The sequence below is a fragment of the Platalea leucorodia genome (assembly GCF_965183815.1).
Source record: "Platalea leucorodia genome assembly, chromosome: 5".
Classification (NCBI taxonomy): Eukaryota; Metazoa; Chordata; class Aves; order Pelecaniformes; family Threskiornithidae; genus Platalea; species Platalea leucorodia.
The window spans coordinates 67,348,390-67,366,801 of NC_138827.1; the positions used below are offsets into that span (position 1 = coordinate 67,348,390).

Genomic DNA, 18,412 nt, shown 5'->3' on the forward strand with positions numbered 1-18,412 from the left:
CCTGCCAAGACATTCTTTGAATACTGATAATGTTGATCCTCTTGCCAGTATGGTTATGTTAGAAAGAGGTATTTTTCTTCTTTCATCACCATGTTCCTTGAAAGCATATTGAATAATGAGACAGCCAAATGGAAATAATTTACATGAGTATTCAGCAAGTTTAAAGTTAACATTATCTGAAGGCGTGCTAAGAACATTCCAAAGTCAGCTACTGCTTAAACCACGTCAAACTCTTCAGCCCACAGCCCAAAATGCCATGTTGCAGCCACGTATGAGCTCTGGCTGTATTTTACCTGAGGTGGAGCAGGGCTTTTCCCTGGAACAACAGTTTTCACACCTCACTGTTTAACAGCAGTAGCCCTTGACTCAGTCTTACAAGTCACTGATGTTGAAGAAATGCCTTTGTGTGTTGAAAGGATGATGATATGGAATACTTTAATGCTGTTCTAGTTGCCTTTATTTCACGAACACCAAAATGAGAGAGGACACATGATAACTATAGCTGTTTTAACAATTTCAGATGTAATAGGGCTGAACAAATTACAGCAACAGGTGGTTTAGATGGTGCCTATCAGCAGGTCGTACCATACCCAACTTGTCCCATGTCTTGTGCGAAGTGCAGGTGGGCCATAAGTGGACTCAATAAATTTTCCAGTTCCTGTTGAGGAAAAATCTGCATAACAGAATATTTTTTGTCTAGTGTTCTTCATGCATGATACTTTGAAGCCTTGGTCACACACAGTTCTGCCTAGAACAGTGTCCTGTTTGTTTCTTGAGAGAGACATGGGTCAGAACTTCTGGATGCAAGAGGTCCATTTTAAAGCTATTATTATAACTGTGGATGGTATTCTTCCTCAAACCCCCTTTGTGGTTGTGGTTGGTGTTGACCTGAAGGATGTCATCTTAATTTTTTTTCTTTACAGTAAGTCTCACTGTATTTCCAAAATTGGATAATCTCAAGCTACAGTCTGTATCCAATAGTACAAAACCAGTTTGTTTTCTGTGTCTGAGTCCTCTGTAATAAGTGTGTGTTTTTTAAGACAGAGTAAGTGTCCACCAAAGCTGCTCTATCACTCCCCTCCTCAACTGAACAGGGGAGAGAAAATATAACAAAAGGCTCCTGGGTCAAGATAAGGACAGGGAGAGATCACTCACCAATTACTGTCATGGACAAAACAAACTCGACTTGGGGAAATTAGTTTAATTTATTACCAATCAAATCAGAGTAGGATAATGAGAAAAAAAAATTAAATCTTAAGACACCTTCTCCCCACCCCTCCCTTCTTCCTGGGCTCAACTTCACTCCTGATTTTCTGTACCTCCTCCCCCCAAGCGGTGCAGGGGGACGGGGAATGGGCGTTGCAGTCAGTTCATCACATGTTGTCTCTGCCGCTCCTTCTTCCTCAGGGGGAGGACTCCTCACACTCTTCTCCTGCTCCAGCGTGGGGTCCCTCCCACAGGAGACAGTCCTCCATGAACTTCTCTATCGTGAGTTCTTCCCACAGGCTGTAGTTCTTCACGAACTGCTCCAGCGTGGGTCCCTTCCACGGGGTCACAAGTCCTGTCAGCAAACTTGCTCCAGTGCGGGCTTCCTACAGGGTCACAGCCTCCTTTGGGCATCCAGCGTGGGGTTCTCCACAGGCTGCAGGTGGATATCTGCTCCACCACTAACTTCCGTGGGCTGCAGGGGGACAGCCTGCCTCACCATGGTCTTCACCACGGAATCTGTGTTCCAGTGCCTGGAGCACCTCTTCCCCCTCCTTCTTCACGGACCTTGGTGTCTGCAGAGTTGTTCCTCTCACATGTTCTCACTCCTCTCTCTGGCTGCAATTGCTCAGTTTTGTTTTGTTGTGTCCCCCCCTCCTTCTTAAATAGGTTATCCCAGAGGTGTTACTACTATCACTGATGGGCTCGGCCTTGGCCAGCGGTGGGTCCATCTTGGAGCCAGCTGGCATTGGCTCTATTGGACATCGGGGAAGCTCCTAGCAGCTTCTGACAGAAGCCACCCCTATAGCCCCCCTGCTACCAAAACCTTGCCACGCAAACCGAATACAGCACATGAGGGTAAATTTACCTTTTTTAATAATGGGCTCTTACTTTGCGTTCATTCATTTTATTTCCAAACTCTGCCGTAGCTGCACGTTGAAAAGAAATCTGCATTGAGCAGAAAGAGCAGCATGTAAGCTCCTTCTTGAGTTGGAAAGACTACTCCATTTAATGTAATGATGATAAATTAAGTCCCTCCCTAATCTGTGTGTCTTAAAACATAAAGAGGAATTATGATTAAGAATCTGCAGTGCTCTGCAGCCAACATGCTTTCGTGCTGACCTGGGATATAGCTCAGTCTTTACTTCCATTCGTTGTACAGTGGCCTTGCTGAGAAAGCCAAACAGAGAGTTAATTATGGTGTTTTTTTGTGATGAGGACACCTGTCCACTAGGAAATGCGCTGAGACCCTCAACTCAATTTACATCAGCCAGAGAACAGCTGCCAGATGGTAACTACTTTTGGTCACTACCAACCTGGTTGAATTTGAACTGGTGACCTAGAGGTGAAATGCTTTATATCCTATTACTAATTCCTTGAGGTTTCCAGTTTCTCATCCATCACTTTTTTCAAACGACAGCACAGTATATGTCTGAAATCTCAAAACAATTACTGTTTCACATATGCAGTGTGTGGTGCAGATACTGAGATGTGCCTTTAGCTCTTGCAAGGCTTTCACACTTACTTTGTACACTTAAAAAAGGTTAGCAGAAAAAGTATGTTTCCAAAGCCTCCTGGGAGTTTTCCCCTCTTCCTTACCAATGCGCTTTGTCAGTTAAGTATGTTCTCTGTTACTTTTGGTAAGCGCTATTTTACAAAAGGCTTTTAGATCTCCTTTTTTTAAGTGGAATTCACTGTAATGATGTACATCCTCTGAATGACAGTTTAGAATTAGAAACTGTGTGGTTTTTTGATAGTGGTTTAATTGTTTGGGAGGTTTTATTTGTTTTTTTTCCTTCTGCTATGGAAGTGGAATTTCTCTAAACACCCACAGTTGAATATGTATGATTAAAGCAGCCAAAAACCTTAAAACTCTCTTTATAGTCCTTGTACTTCTTGAAAGGCTCTGAAGATGTGTTACCAGATGAAGGTCCTTGGCTCCTTGTGCTATCTCTTAACTACTCTCCTAAGTTACCTTCCAGCTCCCAAATCCAAGCGTTTCTCCACTGCGTGATGCTCAAGAAAGCCTCTTCTTTGAGAGGGTGCTCTCAGATCACAAAAGTGAAATCTGAGCAGGAAATACTTCAGAATTTGTAGGATGAACAGTGCTGTGGAACATTACTGTCTTTCAGCAAATGCCCTTGATAACTGTAATGGCTGATGCCCATGAGATAGATAGGTATGTCATCTGCATCTGATGAGGGGAAAAATGGAGCCTTGAGTTTCTCTATTGCCTACTACTGCTGGTAGTTGTCCCACCATCGCTTGTGAAGTGGATGGGACAACTCAGGGACAAGTATAAAATATACGGGAAAATAGTTATGATTATGGAGAGAGTTGCATTATTTTTCTTTATGCTAAACTGAAAAACCGCTGTGATTTCTGTTTTCGAGGGAAGATTATGCAAGAGCTCTCTTCTAGTAAGGTAACTTACCATTGGTGTTGAAACAGGATGCCAGTTATCTCATGGAGCTGATAAACAATGTCAATGCTTTTCAAGGCTGGGATTTTAAAGAATGTGGTTGAGACTTTATCTTGGTGTCTTCTTGATCTTAGCTGATAGGTTTTCTTCCACTGTAGAGAACGTGCCAGCCCTCGCATCTAGGTGTCTGTGCATCATAAGCAAAAGAGGTAATACACATTGTACAAGGTGATGTCTTTTTGTTTCCTTTTGGCTGAATTCAAACTTTTGGTATTACTCTCTGGCTTTGTTCCTGTTTGTATGCCCTTTTCAACGGGTAGGCAGCGATGTTCTCAGTTTTGTTGGAGCCTAATAAATAATAATACGTTTTAAGTCAGGAAAGCTAAGGAACATACTGGCCCAAAGAGTTCACCATCTGCAGTGAGATCTCAGATACCAGGGTGACAGGATTTTTGAAGCACGTAAAACAAAATTAGAGAGACTGTGAAATACAGTTCTCTTTTACAGACCTAACTCATGTTATATACAGTGCTTGCTCTACTAGACTTTTACACCCTCCAACTTTATTACAGAATAAATAACACAATGATTGTCACTAAATAAATAAAGAAAATAGATGGTATCTGTGTAGTAAAAGTCCACTTGGTTAAGTTACTGCCATTATGTAGTAATATGGTAAATGGGATGAATCTGTTTCACTCATAGAATCATAGTTGCACTGAAATAGCCATGGTCAGCAACAGCATCAAGTCCCCAGGTCTCATTAACATTTTTCTTTTGTCTGTGATTGCAAATCACTGTGGCTGCTGGTAGGAGTTCTAAAATACGAAGGATAGTTAGGGATGAGGAGTGGCTGCATTTTTTCTCTGTCATTCCTTGGTGTCTTTGAGGAGACAAATAATGAGCAGCTCTTATTCTCCTTAGTGCCATATACCAGGGACCCCAGCGGGAAAAGGTTGCATACTCTTTCTCCACTCTTTACACATTTTTCAAGGAATCCTTCTGGGCTATGTGTATACATCCTGAAATAACAGAGATGCCTGCTCCATGCGTGCATGTACATTGTCATCCTCCACAAAAGTATGCCTATGCGTATGCCTATGCATATATCTTAGGGCTGGATGGGGGTGGAGAAATACACACAGACACACACACACACACACACTCTTATCTTCTGTATATGTGCAATAGATTTTATGTACGTTATGACATTTTGTGACATCTAGATCATGTAATCCCCTTCAATGAAACAAGGAGGGAGGTGGGATATATTTGGCTAGCTCTAGCAAAACCTAAGATGGACTATATGTAATAATATATCTTTGAGTAGGCTGTTTCTGCAGTGTCATCATACTGACTAGAGTCAGATTCTTCCTTGGCTCATCCTGAACACCCGCTTTATATGACCTAGAAAAAAAATATGGGGGGTGTGTGTGGGTGTGTATTTTTAGCTAAACTAAAGGGTATAAGCAAGGTTAAAAAAATAGGGTATCATAGGAACCTCATGGAAACAGGCACTTTCTAAAATAAATGAAATGGAACAGGCATTGTTTCTTTGTGGATTTTTTTAATGCCTGTTGATATGTCTGGAGAATCTAGAAAAATAATTTTCTTTAAATTACCAGGTATTCCTATGTTGTTGCTTCATAATATGCAGTCAGGGCTAAAAATGAACATGCAATCTATTCTGTGTTTATATAGTATAGAAATTCAGGAGTTGCCTGGCCTCTTTAGTATGTAGGCTTTAATTTAACCTGCAGTGGTAACTAGTTCCTAAAATTTTGTCTGTTGTTCTGAGTATTAATATCTGATAAATATATGACTAGTTAAAAAACACCCCTTGAGCTTATTAACAGTATCTACTTTTAGCAAGTTTGCATTTAATAAGTCCTCATTTTCCACAGCTTTCTTAAAACAACCTTACTGAAGTGATCTTTTCACAGTCCTGAGTATCAGCCATTCAGCAGGTCAAGCAGTGTAATAACCTTGCGTTAATCAGCAGCTAAGATTTATATCTGTACCTGTGGCATCACACTAGTATAACCTAAAATAAGCAGCATGATGTTTATATTAGTCATGTAACAAGTGTCTTTCGCAGTTTGGTCACATGCATTTAATTTAAAATATATCCAGTAAAGAAAAAATTGCTTGGCACTTTGTGTTTCCATTTTAAGTAATCAATTCTAAAATAGAAGCAGCACAGGATATGTTTTATAAGAGGAGCTCTAAAGAAGAGGACAAATTCTTTCATCACTCCTAAATGTCTTTGAGGAGATTTACAGCAGGTGTAGAGGAGAGGGGCTGAGAGAGAGGCAGCATGCTTTGGGCAGCCCCGGGCTGTCCTTTGCCACTGCCTGCTGCTGAAGCACGGTGGGGACTCTCCCTGCCAGAGCTGTGGACACTCGGCCCGTGGCTCTGCTTGCTTGTTTCTCCTTCTTCCCTTTTTGTATTCGCTGCCCTCCCTGACGTAAATTGTCCTTTATGTTTGAGGGGTTCGTGCTTACAGTAGGATGACTGAGCTGTGATCCAACATGTGCAAAGGGCTGTCAGGCTGCTGTCTAGGAGGTGAGTTAGGCAGGACTAAAAAGCCCCACTTCATAAATGCTGCAGAGTTCACATGGAAATGGAAAATAAAAGATTTGGGGAGTCGTTTTAGCTTCAACAGCCTCAAAGCTTTACAATTCCACCTGTCCTGTGGGAAGGGAATATCATTTTACAGGAGCACCGTGTTCTTCCGTGGAATTTACCCCTCAAGGCCAGCAAATATCCCACTGGACAGGTGGAATTTTAAGGCTATGTATTGCATTTCTTGAGATGGGTGCATGTGTATTCTTTGCTCGCTCACCATGCTTTCACATAACATCCTGTACCAGAATACTGTGAACTCATCTTGAATTTATTGGACACCTAGCACCTATTTAAAACATCAGCTTTAAACAGCACTGTAACAGTGCAACTTGCTGCGGTTTTTTTTCCTTTTATGTTTGAATGTTGCACATTGAAATACACTCAGTCAGCTAACAGTGACAGAAATAGTTATAAACTGGATGTGAACCTAGCAGTCTCAGTTGCCTAGAAGTAGAAAGCCAACTAAGCGAAATTTTTTTGTTGTTGATACACAGCAATAAAAATCAGCAGATTCAGAGTTAAATTTGTGGCTGTTGTCTCATTAGTGAGAGACAAAATTTCACCTCCCAAAGTAGCTAATACTTCTGCATATGTAAGTGGACTTGACAGGTAACTTCTGATGCAAGTTGCAGTTCGTACTGCCTTACTGTATGTATTAAGTCTTTGCAATAGTATTGCAAGATATGTAGCTAATAGAGGAGATATCCTTTTACTCTTCTAACTTTTACAAAGTTTTCATTAGACAAACAACTGCTTTCCTTATAAATATTTCCTTAGAAACTGGTTTCCCTTCTAAATAGCAGGCTTGTCATAGACCTACAGTATCCAGATAAGAGGTATGAATGGACATCTAATAGCCGGATCTACCAAAATGGCCTATGTCTGGAGTGTAAGTACCATAAGCATTGCAGTGCCCACCTTCAAGTGTTGACCATCGTGCCAGAGACATGTCATAAACCCTCAATTTATATGCTTGGTAAAAACACAAAGCCTACTACTGCTATGTATCTAAGAGGAGAAGCAGTATTTTTATTGATCTGTTTTTAGCAGTTATTTCAGGTGCAGAAGTCCAGATTAGCCACGTAACATCCATAAATACAAGTTTTGCTTAGTTTTCCAATCACTATGAGTCTAAATAAGTAATACAATATGAGAAGACATGGCCAAAAGTACCATATCGTGTGTGTTAACACTGAAAGTTGTGAATGTAAGAGGGTCAAAGTACAGAATGTTACATATACAGTATGTGTGCAGTTGCATATGCATGTTCATAGACATGACTTGAGTTCAACAAATATAATGTCAAAAATTTGACTCTGTGCCATTTGTTTCAGGCAGTTATTTGGCAGAAGACCAGGGTGTCAGATCACAAAATGGCCTGTATGTCAGTTCTGGGAACAGCCGTTATGGGCAGTATGGTACCTTTTCAACACTGCTGTGAAGATCCTGAGGTGAGTTTAAACTTCCTTCTCCCAAATCCACTTAAAGCCTGTCAATGAAGAGAGCTAAACCAATATTCAAAAAGAATGAGACTTTGAAAAAGAGAATATTATCTCCAGATGGACGTCTGATTAATGCATTTGATTCTATTACTGTCCTCTCTGTAAAATTAATTGGTTTGGTGACTGAAAATCCACTCCAAGAATCATCTAGTCAGGACTCATGTGGCACTGATCAAATGGCAGTAAAAACAGTTGTGATGACAAATGCAGAATTGCTGATTGCTCAGAGCTGTCTAAGTTGGGATTCCTGGCCCACAGGCAGGTTGTGCTCTCATTAGTATCTAAGCATTTATATCGTTCTCATCCTCTTGGCCTCTTAGCCTTAAACGCTAAAGAATATCCCCTCGATTTCAGTGAGGGGCACCTGAGTGGCAAAAGAAACGCATACTTAGAAGGCAACTTATGCAAAATTTCCATTAAACATATATTTCAAGGAAATACTAGTTAGTTTTCAAAAAATTCAGTGCACTTGGCTTTCTATGCCCATGTTGAAATTGAGGGAATTCCCCATGATATTCTCCTTTGTCTAATATTTTAAAAAAATTTTATACTCTGCTTCCATTTTTGTTGGAGACATTCTTATAAAGGGGAGTCTTGCTACTGCTGATCCTTCAAAGTTGCATTTTCCTGTATCTTGTAGTAATAAATCTTGACCAGTCACATAGATGAGATGAATCACCATCTGTAAAGTCAGAGTGGCTATTAAACACACACAAGTTGTGTTTAATAGCATTATTCAGTCTTTAATAAAGTGAATATGTATGGGTATGTATTAAAGTTTTTAATAGCATTTTTCAGGCTTAAATCTTGAGTTTGTCAGAATGCTTGTATTATGCAGGGAAATTAGGGGAAAAAAGCAAAGTTGCTTCTTGTAGTTTACAAAGTTGTAGTTGCTTATGTCTGAACAGAACATCCAGAGTCATTCTTACCTGAATGCATTGGATGTGCCCCACAGGGCAAGTGCAGGGAGCTCCAAAGGGAAGACACGGGGGTATTTAGAAAGGACTAGCTTGAAGGAGGCACTCAGGTTCTCACATTACCTCTCTGCTATATCATGAGGCATCCATATTCCTTGAATAGAAGTAGGGGAACATTCCATCTCTCTCTCTATCTCTAAATAGTGTGTAAAATACCACGTGCATCATTTATAGGTGTATAAGTGATCCACACATATTGCTCACACACAAATCTACATTCAGAAACCATGGACATTTCTAAATTAAGCAGCCAAACACTATGAAATGACAGAATTAAGGTTGCCTGTGTAACTCTTTCTCCCTTGTGTGCAGGTATTGGGATAGGTATTTAATGACAAGGGATAGGCTGCTTTTTTCCTTCCCATTAGGTCCGTGCCTCATTTGGTACACAGACCAGAGGGCAGCTCTTTAATTCTTTTCGTTTCCTACTTGTTCGCTGTGTAGCTTCATACTCCTTTGCTGCAAAGTCTACTCTGAACACAAAATTAATCTGGCTATAAACAATTTTGTATAAGCTGTACATTATTAACTGCAGAGTTAAAACTTCTGTAACAAGTAATCCAGGGGTTTTAAAGACTGGCCTTCTTCAAAACATCTCCATTATGAGCACTGAATGAAACAAGAACACATTTCAAGCTGACTCCAAAGCATGCAAAGGAACTACTTGTAAAATAAAAAGAAAACTAAGAAAATACAGAATCGACACAGCTTTTTACATGTACAAAACAGCATTTAGGCTTTTCACATCCCCAATCTCCTAAATGGATGGATCTATTTTGGTTGAAAACTTTCACACAGGAAATTTTCCTATTCTCTTATTTTTCTGTGGAGGTTAAGTTTAGCAGATACACGTGCCACTGGGAAAAAGATAACTACTTAAAAAAGACATTTGACTGTCCACTTAACACAGATATATTTTAATATGTATATGAGTTGTTTTTTATTAAAGTATTAATTTTGAAAACAGGTGATCTAATTTAAAAGCAAAAATTCTGTAATATTTTCCAGTCTCTGTAATTTTGTCTTTATACTTCATATACTTTTCGTTTATGAAGATTCTAATAATTAAGACTAGTTTTAGAAATTGTTGCTAACTTTTAATGAGCATAACTTCTAATGAGCATACTGATATTCTACCTGGCTTTAAATAGTAACAGCAGTCAGCCATTTCTAAATCTGGCAACTTCTTAAATGAGTTATTTAGAGACTTTCAGTTTTGCTTTAATGTTGTCTGTATATAAAAATATTATTTGAAGTAAAAGACTTGTACAAATATTTGGGAATTAGAAAAGGAGCTTGAAGCGTAGAGGAGGAACATTCAGGGAGGATGTGCTAAAGTTGCAGAATAAAATCTAGAAGCACTGCATGTTGTTTTCTGATAATCATCCAACAGATATTTGACACCTCTTTTACTTGACCAGTGGTGTTTGGTTATGTACGACGTTGCTGACCAGAACACTCCAGCTTTAGCACAGAATGCTTATTACAAGGTCAAGAGGGAATAAGGGAGCACATGAGCCGATAGCTGGCATGACGTAGATGAATGGGAAGGATAGGCCAAATCCCAGGGATTTTAAATTCCGTTTCAAATGCATGATAATTTGGATTTTAGTAAATACAAGTGGTTCTGCCAAAAGCAAAGCTAACAAGGTCTGATTTCTGTGTTCAGTGATCCACCCTGCTACCAGAACATTCTCCAGACTTTCCCGTATCTCCAAAATCTCCATCCTCACGATGCCCCAGCGTTCCTTCACCTGTTAGTTTGGGCAAGTGGCAGTGGGGCGATGTGTGGGGCAGTATGTGGGCTGGTTGGCACGTCAGTTCTTACATGCTGATGGATCCTGGCTTTTGAAAAGTTACGATTGCCTTTTCCTCAGTAAGGTCATTATCTTGAGGCTTTCCTTTCCAAACAGCTGTCAGTTATCACAGAAATTGTGGAAATGTAATATCTTTGGGATTTCTGCTTCTTCATCAGATTGAATTGAAATCGATCCAACAGTTTCAAAGTTGCTTGGTGGGGGAGAGGGGGAGGTGATGGGACAGGCAGCACAAGTTATCGGCCTCCTTTTGACCTAAAAAAACTAAGCTAAAGAATCTCAACAGAAAAATCTTAAAACTTGGAGTTAATGTTAGGTACTCAAATCGTGTGATTTTTCTGAGGCTCCTTGGCAGTGCTGTGTGCTCACAGGTTCTGCTGCGGTCTGTGAATCGTGGGTGCTCAGCACTCTTGAGAGTCAGATGATTTGGATACAGGTGGTGTAGGTAAATTTAGGTGCCCTGAATAAATGCCCTATGACAGGCTATTTAAGGTACCCTGCATGTAGAAAGGGAGGGATTTCGTGTTTCGGGCTTTCCCCGTGGGGGTATTTCACTGCTGCCTTGACCACGTCGGGCAGCAGTGCGTGCCTTTAGCTTGTACAGGGGTTAAGTTGGCAACCCTACAGTCAGCAAGCCTAAAGCTGGCTGGCATTGTTCTCCGCAGCCCTCAGCTGCAGACAGCAACCTGGTGCAACTGACAGTCCAAATGAGAAATTTCTCAATAAATTGATCAAGGAGAATAGATACAAACCCATCCTTCTCTTCTTCTTTTTTTTTTTTTTTTTCTTTAAGTGCTTTTAATTTTTTGTATCATAACTTTCAAGAAGCAATGCATGCGTTTGACTGACTTGGACTCCTGTACAATTTCATTTTAGTATCTCACCTCTAAAAAAACCTTTTTGGGGTTCTCTTTAAAAGGCTTTTGCGCTGTATTTGTTTTATCATTGCAGATAAATCTGTCTGGATTTCTCCCAAAAGCTGAGTCAGACAGTTCTTTGACAAGCCTCTCAAGTTCAGAAAGGAGTTTCGTTTTTATAAATAATCGTCCAGTTCATCAGAAGGAAATACTGAAGGTAACATCCTCTAGCTTTTTATTCAAGGAATAGAAATGTGACTTCTTTGAGGATGGAGACACCTATGCAATCTATAACCTTTTTCCCACATAAAATAACTAGAGTATTGCAGGTGAAGATACTAGCATTTACAAAAGAAACCTCTTCCACAAGTCTGATGCCCCTGGTGCCTCAGTTCTATTCCATTTGCTGCGGTCACTTATGACCACAGAGCTGGAGGTTATGTTTATAGCTGTTTAAAAAATTGTAATTTCAGATACTCTATGAGGGAGACCAGATTAGTTGATTCTTTCTTTGTATTAGCCTGCAGAAATACACCTGTGCAGTTTTCCATGAGGGAACTTTATGTAGTTTCTTGTAAGGGAATTCTTCTGAAAATAAAGTTTTGATTTTGTCCACTTCTTGCTGTGGGCTTGTCAAGCAAATAAGCATACTTTCCCTTTAAATTTGTGTATGCATTGGATAAAAATGAAAGTGATAGTGCAGCAGCATTGGCTACAGCTAGGCATTGTGTAGGCAGAATTTGATACTCTTGGGTTTCTCACACTACTGAACCTTGCAGCACCTCACGTGGAGCAGCCTTGCCCTCCCTAGAAAAGAAAATCACATTCATGCCAAAGCATACATGTAGGTTTTAAAGTGGAGACAATGAAGTAGTCTTCAGTTGGCAAGCAAAGCTTCGTAGATGTAAACCCTGAACTTGTGTTGGTACGTTAAGTGCCAAGTAAGGCTAATCCATCTCCACGCAGTATTTGATGTGCCTGGTTCTTCCAGGAGTTCAAAGCTCAGCTTGAATTACGTGACAGAGACAGCTTTTTAACCAGAGCACGGCGGCCTACGTTCAAGGTGGGATTCAGAGTACCATCATACAAAGTAAAAATGCATTGCCCTTCATTTAGCGCTGTTCTTGTAGTAGTGCAAGTGATAGTCTTCCACTGCCTTTTTTTTTTGTCCAGTTTTTTAATTGGGTTTTTTTTTGGCCAGGTGAGGATAACAATACATCTGTAAGAATACATTTGGAAAACAAGCTATAGATCACTTACTTTTATCCCCATGCTATGTATGGGGAAGAATTGCTGGTGGACTTCTTATTACTACAGTTCAGTGCCAGCTGAGGACAGACTGTGGGAATATTAAGGTTAAAATAACTTGAAAATATTTAAATAAGTTTAATGTTATTTCAACAATATTTAAGAATTAAAAATTAATTAAAAAACTAAAATTTAATCTGCAGTGGCTCTTCATTTTTTACACTTTCAATTTTTTTTTTTTTGTCTCGTTAACGTATTCTTTTCTCCAGTATGTATGTCTGTTGAAGGATCCTGATACTAGAGGGAAATGCAAGGATCTTTATTTGATCCTTCTAGTTAACGAGACCAAAATTCTGAAACAGCTAAATAATTTTGTTATTTGTCTTTTGGAGGAGTTATTGGGAGGATTATAGAGAAAATAGTAAGGGCAAATAGAATTTGAGAAAAGCTGTAAATTTAGAATTGGCTTAATAAAAAGAACAAATTAATCCTGTTCTGGGAAAAGGGCAGGTCTGTGGTGCAAGTGCTACTTTCTCAAACGGACTTCAGTTTGGCTGAAAGAGAGAGCAGTATAGTTGCATGCTATATGAGTAGATTTTCTTTAAAAAACTAAGAAGTAACAGTATTTGTGTTGATTAAGGAAGTAAGTATTGGGGTTGTAGTCCAATCTGGGCGTATCATACCTTTTCTTCCAAGGTGATCAATACATTCATTCAGAAGGTCAAAGTACCTGCCATTACTGTCTTGGAATTTGGTTCCTTTTTTTTGTTTTAATTTAGCTGTGAAGACGTGGAAACAACCAATAACTGCCCTTTTGGTAATTGTTCCTGCCTACATGTATACCCACGGGACCTTTTTAGCATTCCTTTAACTTCAAAAAAAAAAAAAAAAAAAAAAAAAAAAAAAAAAAAAAAAAAAAACAAAACAAAACAAAAAAAACCAAACAAACAAAAAAAAAACCAGCAAACCAGTTATGCTTTTATAATGTCAAATTTTGTTTCTGTGTGTTTGTGTCTATTTTATTGCCTTTACTGACATCTCTTTATTAACTCAATCTGTAGTTAATTCGACAGTACTACAGTCTGGGGACGCACAAGGACTGTACTCGTTTATATCCCGTTTTCTTTTTGAATATTACTGTACCTGCCTCTGCTGTGGATGTGAATTTAACACCTGATAAAACTCAAGTTTTGCTGCATTATAAGGTAACTAAGGTTTTAATCTCTTTTTGAGCTGTCAACCTTTTACTTGTGTAAGCATAATAAGGGCTTCTGAGACTACTGAAATGTTTGAAGGTAAACAGTGCCACTGATTGATTTTTTTTTTTTTTTTGGTTGGTTGGTTTTTTTTTTAGTTACACGATAGCTTGCTGTCCAAAACACAGGACTGTTTTGTTTGAAAAGTACTGAACAGGCTAAGTGGAGGATTATTCAAAATTAATTTCCCAGCTGATTTCAAAGATAATTTTTACGCTGTCAGATATATGTGTGTATCACTTTGTTTTCAGATGGATTTATAGTGAGAGAAGCTAAATGGAATTATTATGTGTATCCCTACATAAATCTCATGCTTAACTTCATAATTACACTAAGTAAGCACTTTTTAAACACCACATACATTAAGGTGGGGGTGGGAGGGAGGGAGTTGAGTTCTGGTCAAAGCAATATTTTGCCATTATGTGCATAGATTATTGTTGACATCACTTAAGTTTCAGGATATCCTGTTCATACTATCAAGAACTGAAATTTAGACCATATATGCCCAGGTTTTAGAGGCTGTGTAGTGATAAATTTCCATAAAGGCACTTTCACTTATTAGCACTTCCTATGAAAAACAGTGCCACAGAAATTAAGAAGGGTACATAGGTAAGGTGATTGTTCAAAGTGAATGTAGGTAGTCACAACAGTATGTTAATCCTTTTCTTCACTGAAAGTTTTTGTCTATGTTAATCTTGTAAATGTACTACCTGTTAAGTGTCACTGGTATGACAATTAACACAGCATTCTCACATTTGATCTAGTTTAAAACTTTCCTTTGGCATTAAAAAAAGGGTTGTTTTTTCTTTTGTGTTGTTGGTTGTTTTGTTTTTTTTCCATCATTTGGTGCAAAGCTGTCTTGGAAGCATACACCATAAAAGCCAAACACGCTTACATGAAATGGGATGTTGTTGGTGCGTCTGTCTTGACTATAAGCTTCTAACTCCGTATTAGGTAGGAATAGCTTTACCTGGTACTGGTTTAAGCAGTTATTATGCTGTTATAAAGAAAGCAGTTAATCGGTTTTGTGATGTCAGAGTAAACCAGTGAAGCAGAATACCTATCACAAAATACTTGAGGCTAAAGGTGTCCAGTTCAGAGTCTTTTTGAGCATGTGTGAACAGCTGAAATGCAATAATCTGTCCAGATTTGTCTGAAGAATATTCTGAATAAGATCACTTTGCTTATGGTTCTATATTCCCCATATCTGTCGGTTACATTTTCAGGTGTGCTTGTGTGTGTGGCTTTTCTGTTTTGTTCTCTTTTTTTTTTTCCTCCCCAGGAATCTGTCTTACTTGCTGTTGAAAATGTGTTGAAATCACTGTATGGGCCACTACCTGCTGCAGTCCCTGGTGAAAGTAATAAAACAGATGTTACCTCAGAAGACATGTTTGTGCATAGAACAGAACAAACAGATGTGGTTGTTAATGAAATGGGACCATCTGGAAACGATGATCTACATGCTCATACTTCATTCCTTTCATTCAGCAGTGATATGCAAAACTGTCAAGCAGGAAAAAACACAGAGATCTGCTTAAATCATCAGACATTTTGTGGTGATAATGTACATAGTCGCCTGGACAAAAAAGAGGTTTCTGAGAGTGATACCTTTCCAAACAGTTCCTTAAATTTATTGTGTGAGAAGGAACGGAATGGACAGAATATGACTGATATTGAAAGTAACAGTGTTCCCATGGACCCCAAGTCTAAAAAAGCTGATGAGCATCTTTTGAGTTCTGATAATATTGATGAAATAGAAAAAAATGAGGAAGCCTTAGTCCCTAAAGACTTACCTGAAATCTCTGCTGATAGTTGGAGTATGGGAAGTGGATTTAAAAACCAACTAGGAGACAACCTGGAACCTGTTAAAATTTTGATTCCTGAAGCTGGAGAAACAATTAATAAGCAAAATGAACATATTGATGAGCAAAGCAATGATCCACAAATCTCAAATCAAAGCTTAAAGAAAAGAAATGTGATAAGTGATAAATTCGGACATGTGACGGCTTATGACTTAATTAGTAGTAGAATAATAAGGAAACCGAAGTCTGCAATTGGATTTTTCACTCAAGAATGTCGTCCAAAATTGATAACTGATAATCCAAAGACCAGCATGGAGGACATCCTGCTGAAAATTGAAGAGCAGTGGAAGAATTTGAATGAAGAGGAAAAAAAAAAGTAAGTTTTCAGGCTGTCTTGCTTCTAAATCTGGTAGTTACCAAGGAGTCACTTGTAGTGAATTAAAAAAATTGTAACTTCCCAGTTATTTACGAAAAAATAGAACAGAAAATGATTTTTGGCTTTTGAAGATCAGCATCGATATTGTGAGTTGTCATCTTTTGCTATGTGCATATGTGCACTGCTGATTTGAGTTACTTGTTTTGCCACTGCGCCATGCAGCAGTTAGGTAGGGACAGTTTTGCTGAATTGTTATTTAGAGATAATGGGCGAGAAAATGTACTGTTTGAACACTACAAACTTCTGTTTTCTAAGGGCTGCCTGTATACTGTCACTCCCAATGCACTGTCAATGAAAACCAGCAAGGTGATGGAGGAGGCACCATATAGTTCCTCCGGAGCTTTTTCCAACCAACAGTTCTTTTTTATTGCTACAAAGTGAGAATTCTTTTTCAGGATTTTTAGTACTCGAACATTTGGTAAACTCCTTTTCTCTAAATTTAGTACGTATCCCAACCCGGGCTACCTCAGAATTGTATTTATAAAACCCAATCAAATGACACTAGGAATTTCTTTTTCCCCTAAACAGCTATTCCAGTGCTGGTTCAGAGAGTATAATACAGTTTGAATTTTAATCTGTTTCAATCAAAACCAAATATCTTTTTAGATTACAATCTGAATAGCTAAATTCCGTATTTTTCTACAATTAATTGTTACTGAGTTTTTTAAATCCATCTGCAAGTAAGGGAAATATTTTAGCCTAATTTGAGGCAGGGGTTAGACTGGTTAAAATATTAGCTATATGTTGTCCTTCATGTGGAACTTATGTTATGGTAAAAGATGAATTAGAATAACATTTTGAGGCATTCTAAAACACTTTTAAAAACAAAAGAAACACCAAACTTGCCATATTTTTTTCATGATTTTTATAACATGTAAAACACTGTAGGGCATCACACAAATAAGGAAAATAGAAATAGTTCTTCAATAGTTTTTACCATAATAGAGATAATACCAATTGGAGATTCGATTAGGAGAATGGTAAGAAAGAGAAGCTATACCTATTGAATTCTGTTACTAGGTCTGTTTTTTCTTTGACTTCTTGACTTTGTTCGAAAACATCTGTATTATTCTGAATACCAACTATGTCAGAGTTAAGTAAAAACTTTTTATCTAGCTTCTGATTTACCTAATTTAAAGCTCACTAAGCAAGCAACATGCCACGATCACAAAACCATACATGTGAGAAAGTGTTTTGTCCATCTCTGCATTAACAGAAATACTAATGTAATAGTAGAAATCTACTCCAATTATATTCATGCTTTTAATGAAATGAAACAAAAGGTTCTGCCAGCTGTTTCAGAAAATTTTAATTTGCTCTGCTTTAGCTTTTCAGATTTCATGGTTGCTTTCCTGGTACAACTGTTATGTTTAAAAGTGTGCCTACAGATTAACTTTGTATTAGTTCAGGAAGGAGACCTCTCTGGTAATGAGGTTTTCATTATATGTAGGAATGAATGCAGTATGGTCCAGTGGATGTTGAAATGAATGAAAAATTTACTACTAGTTGTATCCATACATTTCAGCTTTGGTGTACCTCTTTTCCACCTTTAATCTTTTAAAATTGCCTCAGAAAATAACAAATAGGAAGAGATATGCAGACATCTTTTCCTCCAAGGCAACAATCCAGAAGAACTTTTGTACATCTGGCAGAGAACGTAAGTCTTGCCTACCAGATACTCTGGATAAATTGGGCCACCTAGAGGTAACAACAAATGTATATACAACAGGGCAGCCAAAGTGCCACAGTTCTGCTGAGCACGCTATACCTCCAACTTCATGCAACCTGGCTGACAAGACACCACTTTTCCTGGGCTCTAGTCCTCCATCCTTCTGTGATAAAGTCACATGTTTGTTACAATGGGTGTGCTTGGCTTCAGCATCTCTGTTTCTCTCTGTGGCTCCTCTAGCAGGTCTAAATGAGTTTAAATCCCTTTTGGGAGCAGTACAACCAACAGATGTCTCATAGTGACATAGGATAGCCTTTTCAAAACAAGCCAGCATTTATTACTCAACCGGAATGTAAAATGTTATGGTCTTTAGGTTATAATAGAAGAGGAAAGCTTCCATGCATGTCCATGTTGGCAGCGTCGCATATCCCCCTGCTTTGCAAAGCCAGCATTTAATTTCTTGCACTCACTCTGCTCTTACTTAATACAGCTTGTATGTATTTCTGGCCTTAATATTTCTTGCATATCAGACTCAGGTAGGAGTGGGAGAAATCCCTCCAAGTGCCATGACAGTGGCCGCAGTAGTTACCCT

The 18,412-nt window shown here is 38.6% G+C and overlaps 1 protein-coding gene across 1 annotated transcript in view; it reads left to right on the forward strand.

The window, feature by feature from the left end:
• The window catches only part of PMS1 (PMS1 homolog 1, mismatch repair system component), a 49,761-nt gene that overhangs the window by 15,450 nt on the left and 15,899 nt on the right, over positions 1 to 18,412 (forward strand). Inside the window, exons 6-9 of the mRNA XM_082311890.1 lie at positions 7,591 to 7,707; positions 11,504 to 11,626; positions 13,719 to 13,862; positions 15,196 to 16,091. Of these exons, the coding sequence (XP_082168016.1) occupies positions 7,591 to 7,707; positions 11,504 to 11,626; positions 13,719 to 13,862; positions 15,196 to 16,091 (1,280 nt within the window). The remainder of the gene's footprint in view (positions 1 to 7,590; positions 7,708 to 11,503; positions 11,627 to 13,718; positions 13,863 to 15,195; positions 16,092 to 18,412) is intronic.